At 39.9% G+C, this 19061-nt stretch overlaps 1 protein-coding gene across 1 annotated transcript; it reads left to right on the top strand.

The window, feature by feature from the left end:
* Positions 1–1535: 1535 nt before the first annotated feature.
* On the top strand, positions 1536–2801 carry LOC149165981 (uncharacterized). Its single transcript, XM_089431251.1, has 3 exons — positions 1536–1788; positions 1901–2198; positions 2350–2801. Exons 2-3 carry the CDS (start codon positions 2095–2097, stop codon positions 2687–2689), a joined length of 444 nt encoding a protein of 147 aa, XP_089287377.1. The 5' UTR covers positions 1536–1788; positions 1901–2094; the 3' UTR covers positions 2690–2801.
* The last annotated feature ends 16260 nt before the right edge of the window (positions 2802–19061 follow it).

Raw genomic sequence — 19061 nt, 5'->3', positions numbered from 1 at the left:
TTTGTCTTGGTGTTGGGTGAAGGGCACGGGCAGGAGCGCCCAACGGTTGGTTGAGGCATGCACGAGTGTGTGTCGCCCGGTTTGTGCGACGACTTGGCATGGGTTCTTAGGTGACTCGGGCGAGCGCCTACTCATTGTGCAAGTGTGCACAGTGACTTGGTGAAGTGTTGAGATTGTGGACAAAGGTGTGTCTCGGGTGGAGGTGTCCGTGTGTGGCGACTTGGAGGCGTGACCAAGTTGGGCAAATAACACGATCGTGCGACGAGGTGAATGGAGGGTTGGTGAGTCGTGCGGCGACTGTGCAGAGGAGCCGACGAGCTGGGCAACCGAGTTTGCCGAAGATTGTAAATTTGGCTAAGTATGAAACTTGGGGTTTCCAAGTATACTTGTAAAGCTTTGTAACTGTTGTAAAAGATTGTATAATATACTGTTCGGGCAGACTCATTGTTCAGGGAGTTGCCCCTCCTTTATACTGTGCAATTGTGTTCTTCATTTATAATTGTTGTTGATAATGAATGTGTATGGGTGTTCATTGGTATAAAGGATAACATAATAATACTTGGTTGCGAAACACAAACTAAGTAGGAGTAAGTGGTTAGGCGTAGTCCATGAACATAAGTATTGGTGAAAAGAAAGTGTTTGATGGTGCCAAACCCCGCTAAGAGTGGTTCAAAGACTACCGCAGGATTGGGGGCGTCACAGATATGGTCGAATGGCCATATCCAAGCTCTCACACATATGCAAAGACATTGTGTATATTAGTGATTAGTTTGTGCATATCCATGGCAATGGATTGGATTTTAATCATGATTGACATTAGCATAAGATAATGGATTTACATTTTGTAAATGCAAATGGTAGTACAGATCCATAGACGGGTCATGGATAGTGCGGTGCACAAATGTTAACAAATGAATTAAATCATGTGTAATCACTCTATTAGGCATCCATACACTGGTCATAGATTGGGCACTGCACAAATGTTAACAAATCACTTAACTCATGTGTAGCCACTCTATTGTTTACATTTTGCAAACGTGAATCGTAGTGCGGATTCATAGACGGGTCATGGATCGTGCAGTGTACAAATGTTAACAAATGAATTAAATCGTGTAATCACTCTATTACGGAACCATACACTGGTCATAGATCAGGCGCTGCACAAATGTTAACAAATCACTTAACTCATGTGTAACCACTATGTTGTTTAATTACACGGAAGGTGTTCCTATATGGAGTTGGCTGGGTAGACACTGTTCATCCCAGCGAATACAGATGTCAATTTTAGGCTTTGTTCCAAATAAAAAATTGACGCGTGGAATTGTGCCTTGCATGGAAAGGACAACATGGTTGGATGAAGCCTGCAGTTTAATGACATGTGAAGTGCGGACTGACCACGTAGTTGGCCAACGTCAGCAGTTTAATGGCGTGTGAAAAGGGGTTTTGTTGTGCCCCCGAACTTGGTCGACGGTGAGTTCTTCTTATCATCTAATTTTCTCATAACGAAGCCACGCCTCTCCCAAAGAATTTCGGCTTTGACCATGGTCGTATTCACTCCGAATGGGGTTTGGGCTCTGTCGGTTTTCAGGGGCTAAGTGAAACGGACGGAGAAGATTTCCGAATTGGCGGAGTGGGTTGCTTATGCTCTGCTGGGTGATGATGAAAGCTGTTAGTAGGTGTTAATGTGGACGTTTCCATGAGCTAGGCTTCTTCAAAGCAACGAGTTATTTTCCATAACAATAATGAGAAGGAATGTTCATGGTTTTAGTTTTTCTTGCTTTTGAGAAGGTATGTTCATGGTTTTAGTTTTTCTTGCTTTCGATTTTATGAAATCCTGGAATGTGTTTAAAAGATGTTTGGTTTTTTTTTGTTGGACTTTGTTTCAATATGAAATGTCAAGGTCATCTTATTCTACATTAAGTTGTGGATTTGGGAGAGTAGTTTCTCACCTACGGAGGGCTCAAGACCGTCGAGCAACGCTGCCGGTGAAGATGAATGGGAATTATTCCATATGGCTGCAAACCAGGTATAAGCCACCGATGAAGGGCTTCACCGTAGCGCCTAGAGGGGAAGATCAATTTCATTGTAGTCAAAATGTTTTGGACTTTCAGATTGATGGATCAGCCTTTTCCGGCTTCGATTCCGCTTACAATGCTTCGCACCACGGCCAGCAGAGGCCTTAGAACCCTCATTCAAGGGTCGGAGAATGCAAAATTCTTGCTCACCAAGTTCTTTTTATCTTTTTACACCTATTCATTCTTTTCTTTTCTAATTTATTCTTTGAACAATGTCCAAGAATTGTAGGAAGAAGCATTGAGCTAACAGTTGACTGGTTTTTCGTTTTCTTAGAATCATCGGTAGCCACAGGCAAAACAATCGACGACGATACAAGGAAGACTACAAGAAATACAGGCCCAGCAAGGGAAAAATAGATGCGGGAATGCTAAACCAGTTAGTCGCATGTAGTCAGCATGTCCTGCTAGTCAATATATTGTTAGTGGTTTTGGAATGGGCTATATTTTTTTGTTCCAATAGACTCGCACAGGAATCTGGAAGCATCGTTGTTTTTCTGCAGCCGAGGAAGGATAATGGTTACGTTGTCAACTCTCCAACCCCAACATCTCGCGTCAGACGGTCAGAAGCTCTCGGTCTTGCTTTAATGGCAATTATTAAAGAAAGTAATTCTTGAGCCTTCATGGCAGGTATTAAAGAATGTGATTCTTGTTTTCTCACTAGATCTTGCTCGACAGTTTTCCTTCCAGCAAGGATAGTGCAGGATTTGAACTTTAATGTTGAGGACTTGTTATCGAAGCCATGTGGTTTGTCAGAGAGCTCGCTTAACTGACGCAATAAGGAGATTTTGTATTAACATTTTTTGAAGACAAAATCTTAAGCACCTGTTAAGATATTTTGATCCACAGCTGTTAAAAATCCCTCTAACTTTTGTTCAAGACCTATAATTTTATAATTTCTTCGCTAGAGTTATACTATATTAGAGGTATGTCCAAACGTACTAAATGTGCCCACCTACCAGTTTCAAACTTAATCATATTTCAGATTGAACTTAACTCTATTAATTCTACATTGAACTTAATTTAATTGTACATTTCTGAAATATGGATTGAAATTCAATTGTTTGACAAGCGAAATCATTCTTTTATGCACTTCTCTTTGTCTGATTCTAAAATATTCTTGCAATTGGAAATTTCTAAAATCATGAAATATTCTTAAAACTGATTGCAGGTTGAACTTAACTGGGATTATAGATTTCAGAATCACTGATTGGAATTGAATCGCTTGACCAACTAATTCAACTCTTAAAAGTTATCTGCCCCAATTGAACCTAAGTTGTGTGTTCTTATGTCTCTTGTGTGGGAGTAGGGACAGGTAGTGTTTTTCAAGATTTAATCCTTTCCATAGGTTGATATTCATGAAAATGTAGTAGAAATGTTGGAGAAGGTATTAGTGGCTATAGCTAGGTAAGTCCAAGTCTTTTCTACCTTTTCCATTTTCCAAAAACTTCCCATGTAAATTCCTTCGCTGAGTCTGGTTTCTGGAATGTATGGATTTTTCAGTCTGTTCCCATATTCTGCATCATTATAAGTAAAGCATTTAGCCTATGATACGAACCTGCGATACTCTTGGAACGAGTATTAGCCCATGGTGACTTATCTGAGAGCTATTATATATCTTTGTTATACTATTATTTCAATGCACATTCGTATAAGATTAGAGGGTTTATCAAATGCATTGCTTATCCTCAATTGGCAGCAGAAAAAATTGAATTTTGCAGCCACACATGGAATTTCGCAGCCTATTGATTTCTTTGAAGTCGAATAGCATTTCCCTTCCAAATGATTATCATGATGTCAACATGGATATGGTGTTCAAAACAGTTTTTTGCATATTAAAATAAACAGTTTTCTCAACAAATTCATGTCTTCAAAACAACAACCTTCTCTCTGGTTGATTGCAAACCCTTGAATGAATGCAATACTAGTTTCCAATCAAATTATACAAATTCGAGAGGACCTAAATGCGTATAATATAGACATATCAAATTCTCTTTATGGGTGGGAACATTTATCTTCTCTCTAAGCAACTTTGTTGCTACCAAATGGAATTCAATTAATCTCCCTTGTCTTCAAAAGCATTTGTTTGCTAGGCACTTCGGATAATTGATATTTGTGGTAAAGCTTATCCAAGGTCTATGGTTGATATATTTGATTTTTTTTCAAACTATTGGATAGTTTCATTTATTTATAGTAGTTTTAGAAAACTGAGGGCAGTGAAACGATGACGGGGCAGCTTTCCTTGACTATTACTGGTGTCGTGAATGAACGCCATAAAACAATTTGCACTTGTTAGGAAGTTTCTGCACGTCAGACTGGTTATGTGGACTATATTTTCGCAAGGATAATTTCCACCCTTAACTTGCTAATGATACACGTTTCATTTCGTCGACTATGAATTAAGTTGCTACTCGCTAATGACACACGTTTCATTTCGTGACTATCAATTTCGTTTGGGCAGGTTCCTATTTCTTTATTAAATTTAGGATATTTTATTGGATTAGAGACGAGGACGTATGAATTCAAACGAAACACTTATATTTACTTTTGTTATCTCAAATATTTGACAAACATTATTTTCATAGTTAAATATAAGGTAAATGGAAGTTATAAGTTTATAGTTTTGGTAAGAGAAAATGTTTGGTTATAATAGGGAATAAAGTTATATTCTACAATGAAGTATAAAAGATATCGAAAAGAAATAATGATAATTTTAATTTTTTTCCTCCTTAAAATATAGTTTTCAGAAAACTTATTGTAAAATATGTAAGAATTAATGGAGATTAGGTGGATATTGTTACTTAATTATGATTAAGTTTCTTCTTAGAGATTCAGTTCCTATTATTTAGGGATCTGTTTTACTATCCCTAACAAAATGTATCTATTTACTATTGGAGTTTAATATGAAGCCTAAGCGGGTGCATTTTCTTGTAGGGGGTCCTGGTAATCGGCACCTGTGAGCTCCTCCTGTGTTGTTTGTTAAATTCATGTCTTCTATATGCAACTGTTGACATGGTATCGGAGCTGCAGGAAAGAGTGACCTATAAGCCTGTAAGCTGAGTTGAGGGACAATACATCATCGCTAGAATGTTGAAGAGTAGGTGTGACGAGTTGCGGAGAAGTTGAAGGGTAATTGCGACGACATTGTTCATTCCTTCACACGGATTTTATTTTCCGCTTCGTCGCACAATTGTGTTGTACCTCTACGACGATCATCATAGGAATCAGATGTATCTCTTCACCTAATCGCATATGCCTGGTTTAAGAGCTGCAACGATCTGAGTTGCTGCATTTTTTTCAAGTCCACATGTGTGGAAAATGGTGAATTGCTGCATTTTTTTCTTTTGAGGAGGTTGCCTGTAGAAGGGGGAGATCGCCCTAGTTTTGCCACATGAAGAAGCCAGCTGAGACGGCTTGTGGTTGATCGTTGAAGAGAAGTGCATGGAGACTGAATCTCTCAGCCTTGCTATGTGAAGGATCCAGTGAGTGTGGTGGACGACATTGCCTGTTGCCGTGAAAAGCAGTGGTTGCGCGTGAAGACTGTGGGTGCTCTGTTGTTTGCGTAGAGGAAGTGTATTGACTGAGAGAAGCTCGGTGACTGTGGCAGCGTTGACTGAGAGGTTTTTTTTTCTTCCTCCTCCCCACTATGGTGAAGAAATAATCTTCCCTCAGACAATTTTTTTTTCTCTATGGTGTGATCTAAAAGGAGATATGGAATTGAAATTTGAGAAATTAGTATTATTGAGGGCAATTTTTTTTTTGCGAAGAAAATTCTCAGTGATCAGGGTATTTTTTAATTTGAGGGTTGTTGAATATTTTATTCATCTAAGATGAATAATCAAATTGCTGAAGCTTATCTCAATGAGAGTAATAAGCTTGATGATTCCAATTACACAAATTGGAATTTTAAGCTCTAGACTCCGCTTGAGGGACAAAATGCTTATAGCATTACCACTAGTGATGAAGTCAAGATGACTACTGCAACTAGTGGATCGAATACAACAATTCAAAACTGGGAGGAAAGGGAGATGAAGGCAAAGGTGCTACTCAAGTTATCAGTCAAAGATTGCATCATCCCTCACATTCGAGATTGCAAGACAGCGAATGACATCTGGACAGTTCTCAAAGATATGTATGAGATCAAGAACACCAGTCGAACCTTGTACCTTAGGAAGAAGATTCTCTCAATCAAGATGGAGGAGAATGAGTCTGTTTGTTCATTCATATCCCGGATAAAGGAAGTTAAAGATAAACTATTTGATATTAGTCAAATCGTGGAAAATGATGATCTGGTGACAATTACCATGAACAACATGACGAATGATTATCATATGTTTATAATCGGATTGAATGCAAGAGAAAAGCCACCAGGCTTTGAAGAGCTCACTGGTATTTTGCTACAGGAAGAGGAAAGGAGGTTCTCAAACCTCAAAATTCAGATCTTGTATTGATGAAAAAGTTCAAGCCAAAAGGGAAAGCAGTGGCTGATCACGAGAGAGGCAGCACATCAAGAAAAAGGACACCACAAGGTATGACCTCTCATAAACAAAATCTGCTTCTAAATGCTTTTATTGTGGTAAGATAGGCCATATTGCTAAATTTTTCCATAAGAAAAAGGCAGATGAGGAGAGGTACAAGCAGAGAAGACATGCAGGTCATTTGGCAGATGTAGATGCAAATCAGAATCAAGATGTCAGATTGTTTATGGCTAAGGCTGAGACTGCGTTAGCTACTAAGGAGTATGAATCAGATATTTGGTTCGTAGATTATGGAGCCTCCTTACATATGACAGGTAAAAAGCAATGGTTCAGAAACTTTAAAGAATTCAACACTGGAGTAAAAGTATACCTTGGAGATAATAGAGGGTACGAGATCAAGGGACATGGAGATGTCCTTGTTACTCTGCTTGATGGAAAGATTAGGAATATATCTGATGTGTGGTATATTCCTAGTATTAAGAAGAACCTAACTTTTGTGTCAAAGATTACAAATCAGGATCTCAAGGTAGAATTCTTTAAATCTCATTGTATTATTAAAGACTTGTTGGTTCATATGAAGCCTATTGCTACAGGTATTTGCATAGGGGGACTCTACAAAATGGATGTGAAGAGTACGCCACAACAAGCCTTGATATCGTCAGATAAGTCTGCTGAAAATTTGTGGCATCAACGACTTGGGCATATTAATTTCAGTGACCTTCTCCTATTGCAGAATAAAGATATGGTAGATGGTGTTCCTGTTTTAAAAAATTTGCATATTAATTGTGAAGCATGTGCATTCGGTAAGAAGCATAGAGATGAATTTTTTGCCATTAAAGATAGAAAATGAAGGGACATACTCAAACTTGTACACACTGACTTATGTGGCCCGATGCAGACAAGATCGTTAGGTGGGGCCTGCTATTTTTTTATTTTTGTTGATGACTGTACAAGATTCACATGGGTATATTTTCTTAAATAGAAAATTCATGCTTTTGAATATTTCAAGAAATTTAGAGACATGATTGAGAAGTAGACAGGGAAGTTCATCAGGATTCTTTGATCAGATCAAGGTCGAGAATTCAAGAAATGGATTTTCATCAAATAATGCAACGAGCAAGGGATACAACAAAAATTTACAACACCTTACACTCCTCAACAGAATGGAGCAGCTGAGAGGAAAAACATAACACTAGTGGGGTGTGCTCGTAGTATGTTGAAAGGTAAGAATCTAAGCAATGGTTTTTGGGCAGAAGCTGTTAGTGCTGCAGTGTATTTAAAGAATAGGCGTCCTACTAAAAGTCTTAAGTATAAAACCTCATTTTGAAGCTTTGTTTGGCTTCAAGCCTACAGTAAGTCACCTTGGAGTATTTAGTTGTAAAACTTTTGCTCATATTCCCAAGGAGAACATGAAGAAGTTAGATTCAAAGGCCATTAAATGTACCTTCATTGGATACTGCAGTGAGTATAAGGCTTATAAATTGTTTGACCCTTCTACTCACAAGGTGTTTGTCAGTAGAGATGTAATATTCCATGAATAGGTTGATGATGGAAATCTTGTTCAAAACAATGAAGAATGGCATGTACCCTTACTTCCAGAAGAGGATAGTGAAACAAGAATCAGTCAGCAACAGGAACAAAAGCAGGAAGAACTGCAGGAGTAGTAGCAACAGTAAGATAATGTGGAAGGAATCGAGCTCAATCCATAAAGAGAAGAAAGTAGTAGAATAATTGAACCCCACCGCTCAGGAGATTGGGTAGGACAAAACAGTTACGAGCTTGATATAGGGATTGTGCACTCATGACTGGTATGTTAAACATTGCAGAACCTTCTAATTTTTATGAAGCTAGTAAAAGTTATGAATGGAAGGAAGCAATGAAGGAGGAATATGAATCAACCATTAAGAACAATACTTGGGATCTAGTAAACCTTCCTAATGATAAACAACCTAGAGGTTGCAAATGGTTATTTAAGTTGAAACTTAAAGCAGATCGGTCTATTGATAAGCATAAAGCAAGGTTGGTGGCAAAGGGGTATTCCCAATAAGAAGATATTGATTTTGAGGAAAAATTTGCCCCAATTGCAAAATTAAATACTATCAGAATGATTATTGCTTTAGCCGCTAAGTATCATTGGAAAATACATCAATTAGATGTTAAATCTGCTTTCTTTAATGGTGACTTAAAAGAATAAGTATATATAGTGCATCCTGAGGGGTTTGTTAAGAAGGGAGAAGAGCACTTAGTATGTAGATTAAAGAAAGCTTTATATGGTTAAAAGTAGGCTCATAAATCCTCGTACGAAAAAATTGACTCATTTTTGCTCATGCATGGTTATAAACGGAGCAAAAATGATCCCAATTTGTATATTGTGTTTAATGATGAGGGACAGATAGTGTTGATTTCTTTATATGTAGATGATCTGATCATGATAGGAAGTGCAGAAAATCTAATTGAAGAAATCAAGCAGCAATTATCACAGATATTTTAAATGAAGGACCTTGGATAAATGCATTACTGTTTGGGTCTAGAGGTTTGGAGAGATTCAAGACAAACTTTCTTGTCCTAGGGTAAGTATGCAAAGAGTCTATTGTCTAGGTTCAAAATGGATGAGTGTAAGGCTGTGTCTGTGCCTGTACAGTAGAATAGAAAGTGTTAGCTACCTATACCAATAGGTTTCATTTCTCATGATTGGCAGGGGAAGTGCCAATATGATCTACTTTGAGGATGCAAAGATCTCATATTTTGGGTGAAAGACACATATTTACAGTTGGTTGATGTGGTCCTACTTCTGAATGGGTGATCCAACAGTCTAAGCTGGGTCATGCCATGTTTCAATTTTGTGTTGTAGATTAGACAAAGAAATCTGTCCAAACAGTTCAATCTTGGCAGATAAAGTAGTTAGGTAGAGAATGAAGGTTCCCAACTGTTTAATCTAGGGCCTTGGAAGCAATAAGGCTAGTTTTAGATAGAAAATCAAAAGAAAAAGCCAAAGGAAAAGAAAAGGCACATAAGGGTTTGCAAGTCTAAGTGCACCCTCTTTGGAGTAACAAAAAATGCTAGGCAATAGAGTGGGTAGGTAGATGGGGTTGCAGAATCATGATTTCCTTTATGTCACTGGCCCAAGCAAAGGAAAAATATGGTGCCAGTGCAGGTCTCTTATTCAGCAGTTTTTGCAGCAACTCAATGAAGCATGTCTAACTTCCAGATTATCCCCCATCACATTCATTGCTAACATCCCAATACTACCTATGTTCATGAAAGAAAGTCAAACTCTTTTGTTGATTCTTGTTTCTTTAAAAGCCACATTTCTTGTGTAAAATTCTTTTCATTTTGATCTACTTCCTAAACTAAGTTGATTCCATATAAAACTTAGTGTTTTTCCCCCTTCATCCACCTCTTCCACTCATATTAACTCCTAATTTCCTATTTATTTAACTCCCTATACTCCCTTTCCCCTATTATTAGGATAATCTTATAGAACAAATCCCAAAGATGTACATATTCCCTCCCCCTTGGCATTATAGCCATATGCTTGAATATTGGAAAATCATGCAGGAATAAAGTCTGCTTGCATGTGGTTGTATAAAATCAGGGATTAAATTGACCTCTGGTCAGTTTGATAACCTAAGCTATACCCCTTTTCCCTTTACAACCCTTTGAAATCATTTACCCACTCTACTTGCAAAAAAGCCTTGTAAAAAACCCACCTTTACCCCTTATCCTAAGTTTGCTGTAATGCGCATTTCGACACAAAAAGCACCAAATAAACCCATTTTTCCTTTTATCCAAAGTTTGGATGTATAGCGCGCTTTACACAGAAATACATTGAAAAACACATATTCCTTTGGTCTTCAAAGTACCGCCCGGGCGCGCATTTCAAAGAATATATTAAAATATTCCCCGCCCGCTGCCGTATTGTCCTGCCACCTTTTCGACCCGTCGACCGTCGGATCTGGGCTTTCCCATCCGACGGCCCCCATCCATATCGGGTCGGCCCCGATGACCGAACGTTACCTCCCGAGAAATTGTCAGAGGGTGACGTCAGGCCTTTGCCACACGTCGCCCCCAAATCTTATCGGGCCACCCTCTGACAATACCGCGACCGTATCCAGAGCGGTCTGAGCAAACCACTTACTGCTTATTGTTTACCGCTTATCCCGTCACGTCCTTGTCACAGCTACGGCGTGCCCACGTCATAACCACTCAGCACCGTGTCAGCGCCCAGCCCGCCACTGCTCCGACCTGGCCGCCACCTCACCAATCCCCATGGACCACTCACAGGCCGCCACGTCACCCTTCCGTACCCGACCCCACCCCGATGACGTCATGCTGACGTCATCCAAAAAAGCGCCAATAACCCAAAAAGTCCATATTTTCGCCAAAAGTCGTGTTTTTTGTCACTTTCGCCTAAAGAACTATTGCTCCCCTCTGCATGCGAATTACGACCATTCTGTCGCCAACCTGCAGAAATCGAGCCAAAGGCCGTGGGCGCTTCCAATCTACCTGCATTGTAACCATTGCCGGCAATTCACCAGGTATTTATCCGAGTTTCCCATCCGTGCCTGGTTTTGAGTATAATTTACCAAGCAAGCATAAAAAGAGTCAAAATCACTGTAATTACCAGCAATTCTCCAGTGACTGGCCTCCATTTTCAGTTGTAGGGTCGAAATTCACCTGCACAGTCCACATTTAGCCAAGTTTTCATAAAAATTACAGTCAGTCCGCGCATTCGTGGACTTGAAACCTGAGCTGCACTAATTCACCGGGAAAACAGTGGTACTAGTCCCAGCAGTTGCTCATTCAAACTCTCTTTGGAGCATTTCGATTGTTCTCGCCACAATTTACCCAGTTCTTTCCTTGCAAATTGCCTCACTCTTGCAAGATACCCCTCTGTGTTGCTTTGTCCAGTAGAGCAAATCCTTATACAATTCAGAGTCCTAATTAGCCATGGAAACACCAGTAGCATTAAATGTCCCACCTCTGAATGCCCCACACAGAGAGTTAGAGTGGAAGGCCCTGGGTGATAAAGATTATCAGATGACAGAGACATTCTCAATGAATTCCAAATTTAACATTCATATGCTAAATGAGTTAAAGGCTCAACACCTCAGTGGAGCTGATATTTTAGGGATTTGGGACTCCAATTTGCCCATTTTTAACCTTCCTCAAGTCAATGCCCTTCCAGACTTGATCCATAAATGCTATGAAAACTATGATCCATGTCAAAGAGCTATTCTCAGTCCCACAGGTTTAGTCTTGTTCCATATCACCCCTGAGGCCATAAATCAGATGCTGCACTTTCATACTGCAAAGCCACTAACTCCCCTTTCCATGATGGATTTATTAAAGAAGGGGGGCAAGCTGTCCAGTGCCCAAATCATCAAGATTAATCAGTTATTTGTTCAGCCAAGCTCTCAAGCTGTGAGAACACCTCCTATTGGAAATCCATATCTCAATGACTTGGGCAAAATGCTCGTGGACTTGATCAGTTATGTCCTGGGGTACAGGGGAGTTGAGGATGTTGATGACACCATTATGGCCATGCTGTCCATATTTTCCCCTGGAAAGCCTCCTGCTGTGCACTATGATTATGCTACATACATTGCCAATAAGATTCATGAGCAATTAATGAATCTAGAGAGGGAGAAGGTGTTTAGATACACCTCATACATCTATCATTTGCTCTTATTTTATCAACCTGACAGTTTCCCTATTCCTCTCAAGAAACTTGATGCCCAGGGAAACCCAAGGTCTGTAGTATTTTGGACTTCAGTTTTTCATCACACCTCCTATTCACCATACACATACTGTGAATTCATAGACCTTTTTATCCATCCAGCTATGACCTTGCTATTTGGTGTCCCTCCTCCAAGATTGACCGATGAGATGCAAAGAATACTCCACCTCTCAAAGGCCTACAGCATTGGTGATTGGTACTTTTACCAACACCATACAGTAATCAGAATATATGGCTGTGAGTTGGACCCTTATAGGCTGCCAAGATATGTCCCTATGAGACTCTTTGCCTTGGAGTATTTCAGGCAATTTGGAAATGCAGACCAGGTCCATTTCCACAGTAAAAACAAGAAGGTGCAACTGAAGGTCAGGAACCAGCTAGGCCCATTTCTTTACAACAAAAGGGAGGAGGGATGGAAGGAAGCAGATATGATCCTAGAGACCCTCCAATTAGAAACCAGTTTCCGCTGGGTACCTTATGACCCTAATCATTTCATTTCTCTCAGGAGGGTAAGACATAAATTGGGTGGCTATGCTCACATCAGATTGCCTCATATTGAGAAATATGCCAATTTATTAAGTTGGAAAGAAGGCACTCTAGAAGAGGCAATTACTAGAGAGAAAATGCTACAAAGAGAGGCAAAGAATATTGAGAAAGAGGCTGACTTGGAAACTTGTGGGCAGGTTTCCTCTTCCTATCAAAGGCAACTTGGAGCAGCTGCCTCATCTTCTACAGCCCAGCAGCAAGCAGCTAGAACGGTTCATCAGGTGTCAAGCAAGGGTAAAGAAAAGCAGATGGAGCAGGAACAGCCACCTCCTACAGAAGAACAACAAAAAGAAGAGCAGCCAATGCAGCAAGAACAAACAGCTGAGGCCCCAATATCCACTGGGCAACAGGCTCAAGAAACTGTGCCTCCTAGGTAGGAAACGACAGTAGAGGCCTCGGTGCTCCAAACTCCTCTGAATGAAGATAGAAACCGAAAGAGGGATAGAGAGCAGGAGACTCCCCTTACCACATCCACAACTCAAGGGGAGAAAAGGCAGAGGATAAATCCCCTTTCAGAAGAAGAGATGCCTATTGGGCAATCCTTGGGCATGGGCCCACCAAGCATGGAGGCATCTGCCAGTTCCTTTCAGCAGGAACAAGAAAGAATAATCGGAGGAGAGATCAGCTCCTCAAGTCAGCAAAGCAGAGCCGAAAAGGGCATCAAGCAACAATTCATTGACATAAAAAAGAGAAATGAGCCACTCAGGCTCCAGATCTATAATCAATTGCTTAAAATGGCCCCTACAAACCAGCAGAGGCTTATGTCAGCTTATGACATAACAGAGGGAAAAATGGCCATGAGTCATTTCATGCCAACCATGTTGTAGCCACAGTCAGTTGCAGACTATATAAGGACCAACCTTGAGGTTCTTGCAAAAGACATCCACCCTATGGATCAAATAGAACTTCACAAGCAAACAGGTGAGATGGTGTATTTGACACTTGCAGATAAGACCTTCTTGGCACATAGGTTGGAAAATAGCTTGAACAATACAACCACCCAACTTGAGTTGGAGAAGGCATCCTCTCAGGCCAAAGACAACAGGATAAGGTCTTTGGAGGATATAATCATAGAGCTTGGGCATGACCCAAAGGACCCTAAAGCTATAAAGGAGCTGCTAAAGATAAGAGATTCATACATTGCAGCTCTAAGAAAGATGATAAAGATCCCAGCAACCCTTCACCCTCAAATAGAGGAGGTTGCCCAGCAAAGAAAGGATCAGGATGTATCAACATTGCTGGTAACACTGCATAAACAACTTGTCCAGACAGAGGGAAAATTGGTAGAAATAGAGGCTGCATTGCAGGCAGCCCTACAGCAGAAAGAAGGAGGCCAAACATTTCAGCCCCCTCCACAAGTAATCAACCTTGAGGAACCCCCTCAAATTATCACTCCTCCTACAGTGCAAACAGTTGAGACAGCTTCATCAACATCAGCACCAGCACCAACATCAGAGCAGGCTCCAAGCCTTGACATGCAGAAGCTGATGAATGAGATTCAAGCCCTGGAAGCCCAGATCGCAGAGCTAAATGAAGCCAAGGAGAATTTGGCTAAGCTGAATGAAAAATATGACAAGTCCAAGCAAAATGTAGCTGAAAAAGGAAGAGAAATAAAGGCTCTCAAGGAGAAGATAAAGGAGCTGGAGAAAGAGCTCACCCTTGACAAGGTTGTAACTGAAATCAAGAAAGTCTTATGGGCCAACATTGGCCAATCAATAACAGATTAATGGCAGTATATAGAGACTATTCATGAGCAAATGGAGCTCATAGGCAAAGCACACAGGGAAGTCCAAAGAGCAAGGGCATCTCTACGCAATATGCCTGAGATAGCCAATAGAATGATCAATGTTCTCAATAACCGTACAGGTCCTCAGCTGGCCACAATAGGAATCCCTAATAGAACTGAAACCATCCTACTGATAAAGAGGGTCCTCACATTGAGAAGCCTGGTACAAACATTGGATAGAAGAAGCCAGGACATGCAAACAGAAGTAAACAAATTCATGGATAAGTTTGCAGCATTACAGAGCAGAGGCCTTCCTGGCTTGCTGAACAGCGCAGGGAGGCTACTATCACATGAAAATTATGCCAAAAGGGTGAACACATTTGCCACTAATGAGATCACTGCAGGATCAAGTACCTCAGAGGAAACAGGGCCAGCATCTGGGCAAAGTCTCTATGACAGAGTAGAGAACTTATTTTTTATTATGAATGAGATCAGACATTTATTTGAAGTGCCTCCAAACTTCTACAAATATACAGAGGCAGATGAAACCTTAGATGCAATTTTGAGACATCAACTGCCTACACAGGAATGGTGGACCAGAATGATACAGTTGTTACTATAAACAAGAGGCTTTCATCAAGTTTTTTCATCAAAAAACATAAATCATCATGTTCAGAAAATTTGATGCATTCAGTATGTCTGGAGAAGAATGGACTGAGCCAACTCAGCAAACCAATGCGGCCACTAAAGCAACACTGACAGCTACAGGTGACAGGGCCGAGAAAGCTACAGCATGACAAAGCCATAAAGACACATCATTCAGCATTAATGCAGAACGCTCAACCGACTCAGTGGCCTCCAAAGGTCAAAAAGACTTCTGACAGAATTAAAGAGTATTCATTTTGTATTTAGAGCAGCAATAACTTCCTTATCTGCTATTCTGTAAAGTTGGTGAGCGTATTTATTTACCAAGTGACTCAGCGGTTCAGATATTTTTGTATAACCGATTGTATATATTCCCCCTCGCATAAGCTTGCAGGGGTTGTTGATTTTCTCTTGAAGACATCCTATGTTGTAAATATTCAGAGTTTAATACAAAGAGCTGATGGAATTTCGAAAGTCTTGGGTTGTTTGATGCGTTGTGGTGTGCTTGCCGAATGTTACAGGATCCCTGCTTATTTCATGACACAATAAGTTTTTCTTTAACCTTTTCATTTTTTGTTTCATTCCTTCATAACTCATTCACGTTCTATGTTCTGCAGTTCGATAGCAAAGAAAAAGAATAGTTTCAAGATTTATTCATGGAATACCCTGAACTCAATCTATGTTGTTAAGAATGTTTTCCTCAGTTATAGTTATGATAGTGTAATTCTTAATTGCTGCACCTTCAGACTATAATTTTCACAAGGGGTCATTGTTCAGGAATTCAAGCCTGCTCCTGTGCAATACATCTTATTCTCATATCACCAGTTTAGTGGAAAACTCTTAATTGCTTTCCGCTGGCTAACCATATTTCATCACCTCAATTTTAAGTTTGTTTCATGGAATATTTAAATGGCCCTGCAGTTTAGACAATCCCACTCAACATGTCAAACAACCTACAGCCATAGACTCCATTGCCCAATGGACTAAAACTGTCTGAAGATCTCATCTTAGGTACTAAAAGACATCATTCAACCAAAATTTCAAACCAAACCCTCACCTCATATCTAGCCTAAGATTCTTAAGAACAAAGTTAAACAGTCAAAGAGAGAGCCCTCTCTGATTACAGGTTGGCTAGAACCTATGATCCAAAGCTTGGTTAGTGGTTACCCCGGCCGTATTCCCTTAGGAGTCAAAGGGAACAACTTGGGTGTTAACAGAAAGCTTCAGGTGAATGATGGTTCGAGATATGCAGATGCAACACTGTACAGACAATTGGTTGGTAGTCTTATTTATTTGACTACAACAAGACCAGATTTAGCTTATGCAGTGAGTGTTTTGAGTCAGTTCATGACTCAACCTCATGAAAACCATTGGCTTGCAGTGAAAGGAGTATTAAGGTATCTGCAAGGAACATCAAACTTTGGTATTTTGTATTCTGACTCATTTGATGTTAGTTTGACAGGTTATACAGACTCTGATTGGGCGGGAAATTTAGATGATAGAAGATCAATTACAGGTTACGCCTTCAGCATTGGTTCCGGGGTCATCTCTTGGTGCAGCAAGAAGCAACATATTATTGCCTTATCCTCAGCAGAAGCAGAATATCAAGCTATGTGTGCAGCAACATGTGAGGCAGTTTGGTTGCATAGACTTCTCCAAGATGCAGGAGAAGAACAGACAGAAGCTACGATTATCAACTGCAATAATCAAAGTTAGATCAAACTGGCTTACAATCCCGTATTTCATAAAAACACCAAGCACATAGACACTCAATTTCATTTTCTCAGGGAGAAGGTGTAGTCCAAAGGGATTTGTGTAGAGTATTGTAATTCTTGTGATAATATGGCTGATATATTCACTAAGCCTCTAGGAAGATTGAAGTTTGATTTTTTTAGGGATACATTAGGTGTGTTTAATAACCCCTTTCTCCATTAAATGGGAGTGTTAGAATTAATGGAGATTAGGTGAATATTCTTACTTAGTTATGATTAAGTTTTTTCTTAGACATTCAGTTCCTATTATTTAGGGATTTGTTTTACTATCCCTAACAAAATGTATCTATTTATTATTGAAGTTTAATGTGAAGCCTAAGCGGGTGCATTTACTTGTATGAGCTCCTGGTGATCCGCACCTATGAGCTCCTCCTGTGTTGTTTGCCAAATTCATGTCTTCCACATGCAACTGTTGACAAAATAATTGCCATATAGTGAGATCAAATTAACATAATCTAACAATACAATCTAACCTTTACATTGTGAACTTTACAACTTTGTATATTAATAACTATCTTTTTATAACTATCCATTCATAATAAAAAGTCATTCTAAATTTGACAAAAAAAAAAATCATTTTGAAACTATTTTATATAATTAATCAATCTTATTGTTTTCCAATAACTATTATATTTAAATTAAATACAATATAAATGGAAATAATAACAACAAATCATTTTCAAACTATGTTTTTCAATAAATATTATATTTATAACTAAATACTATGTAAAGGAAAATAATAAGATTAATATAATTTTAATATTAAAAAAAATTATAACATTATGTAAAATCATATTTTATATTCTTAATCATATAGTATTGTTTTTTTTTTTGTAAGCAAAGGCAGGATTCTTCTTTTCTATTACTGGAAATTAAAGATCATAGACATAAAACATGTGGGCCGGTCTCAACCCGCCTCGAAGGGAAACCGGGTATCTTGACCACCTGAGGTTCTTAATTCCCATCCAAAAATAGAATAACTTCAGTTTTTCTACCCATGCTATATAGCCTATTATCCAAAAATATAAACCCAGCAGTCTTGTTTCCCACAACACACATCCAACTACCTTTCCTACAATAAAACAGAGTATGACTTTATACATATAAAACTAGTATATCTAGAGAAAACTACAAACAAAAAACCTCTTTCCGGCTGCTCCATCTGCTGCTAGCTGTGGACCTCCAGATTGGTCTCATTCTCCGTCTTGACACCCAATCCACTGGCTTGAAGACATTTCAGGATCTCATCCATCTTCTTGTCTTGCATCATTAAGGTGACTTGAAGATTCTGCATCTCTTTCTTCATTGCAGGTATACCCTGAGCCGTTTCTACCATTTCCATGGCTACTTGTTCAAGTGCTTTAGCTAGGAGTCTTTTCATGCCCCAATAGACATGCAGAGACTGTTTATATAAGGTCATCCTGCCTCTCGTATGTCCTGGGTCAGGCAGAAATGTCTCCCAATCCTCCAGTTCTGACCCTGATTGTTCCTGCCATGCTTCCTCTTCCAAATGATCAATGATCCTGCGAATGTTAGGATGCGTACGCTGGTGATAAGCCTCTTCAGCTTCCTGAAGTTTCTTTTGCATATCTCTCTTGCCCCGTTTCTTGCCTCTGGCTTCACTGCCCAATTCTTCCTCATACTCAGCTTTTGCTGTCCTACCCCCTCTGCCTCTTCGCCCGCTACCACTCCCTCTGCCCCGCTGGCTGGCACCTTCCGTCTTCTGCACACACCCTCCCCGTCTCCGTCCCCGTCGGCCTCCCACATATCTTTCCGCCTCTTCCTCAGACTCCTGCTCTTCGTCCCGGGCTTCGTCCTTCTTCCTCTGCGCTTTTCCCCGCTTATCCCCACCTGCTTGTCTGCGCCAGGGTTCATCATCCACCAGGTAATCACTTATGTCAAACTCCGTGTCCGAGTCATCTGATATATTCAACATAATCTTCCGGAAGGCCTCCTCAACCTGGCCCTTACCCTTCGTATCCCGTCTATTCTCCATACTCTGCAACCGGTGGCCTCTATCCCTGTCCTGACCCTCCGCCATATCCTCTATGCCTGTTATCACCAAAATCCTCTGCCTACTCT

This window comes from Pinus tabuliformis, chromosome 5_1 (genome assembly GCF_031772625.1).
Source record: "Pinus tabuliformis cultivar Carrire ecotype Pingquan chromosome 5_1, CPIR1, whole genome shotgun sequence".
NCBI classification, from domain to species: domain Eukaryota; kingdom Viridiplantae; phylum Streptophyta; class Pinopsida; order Pinales; family Pinaceae; genus Pinus; species Pinus tabuliformis.
The sequence above is the reverse complement of the archived record's forward strand: the minus strand, read 5'-3'. Positions and strand labels throughout refer to the sequence as shown.

What these genes read in the sequence shown, in the direction of transcription:
- LOC149165981 (XM_089431251.1), top strand. Translation starts at nt 2,095, where the DNA reads ATGTTTTGGACTTTCAGATTGATGGATCAGCCTTTTCCGGCTTCGATT. An exon ending in CTTAGAACCCTCATTCAAGG is followed by an intron (nt 2,199 to 2,349) that starts GTCGGAGAATGC and finishes TCGTTTTCTTAG; the next exon opens with AATCATCGGTAGCCACAGGC.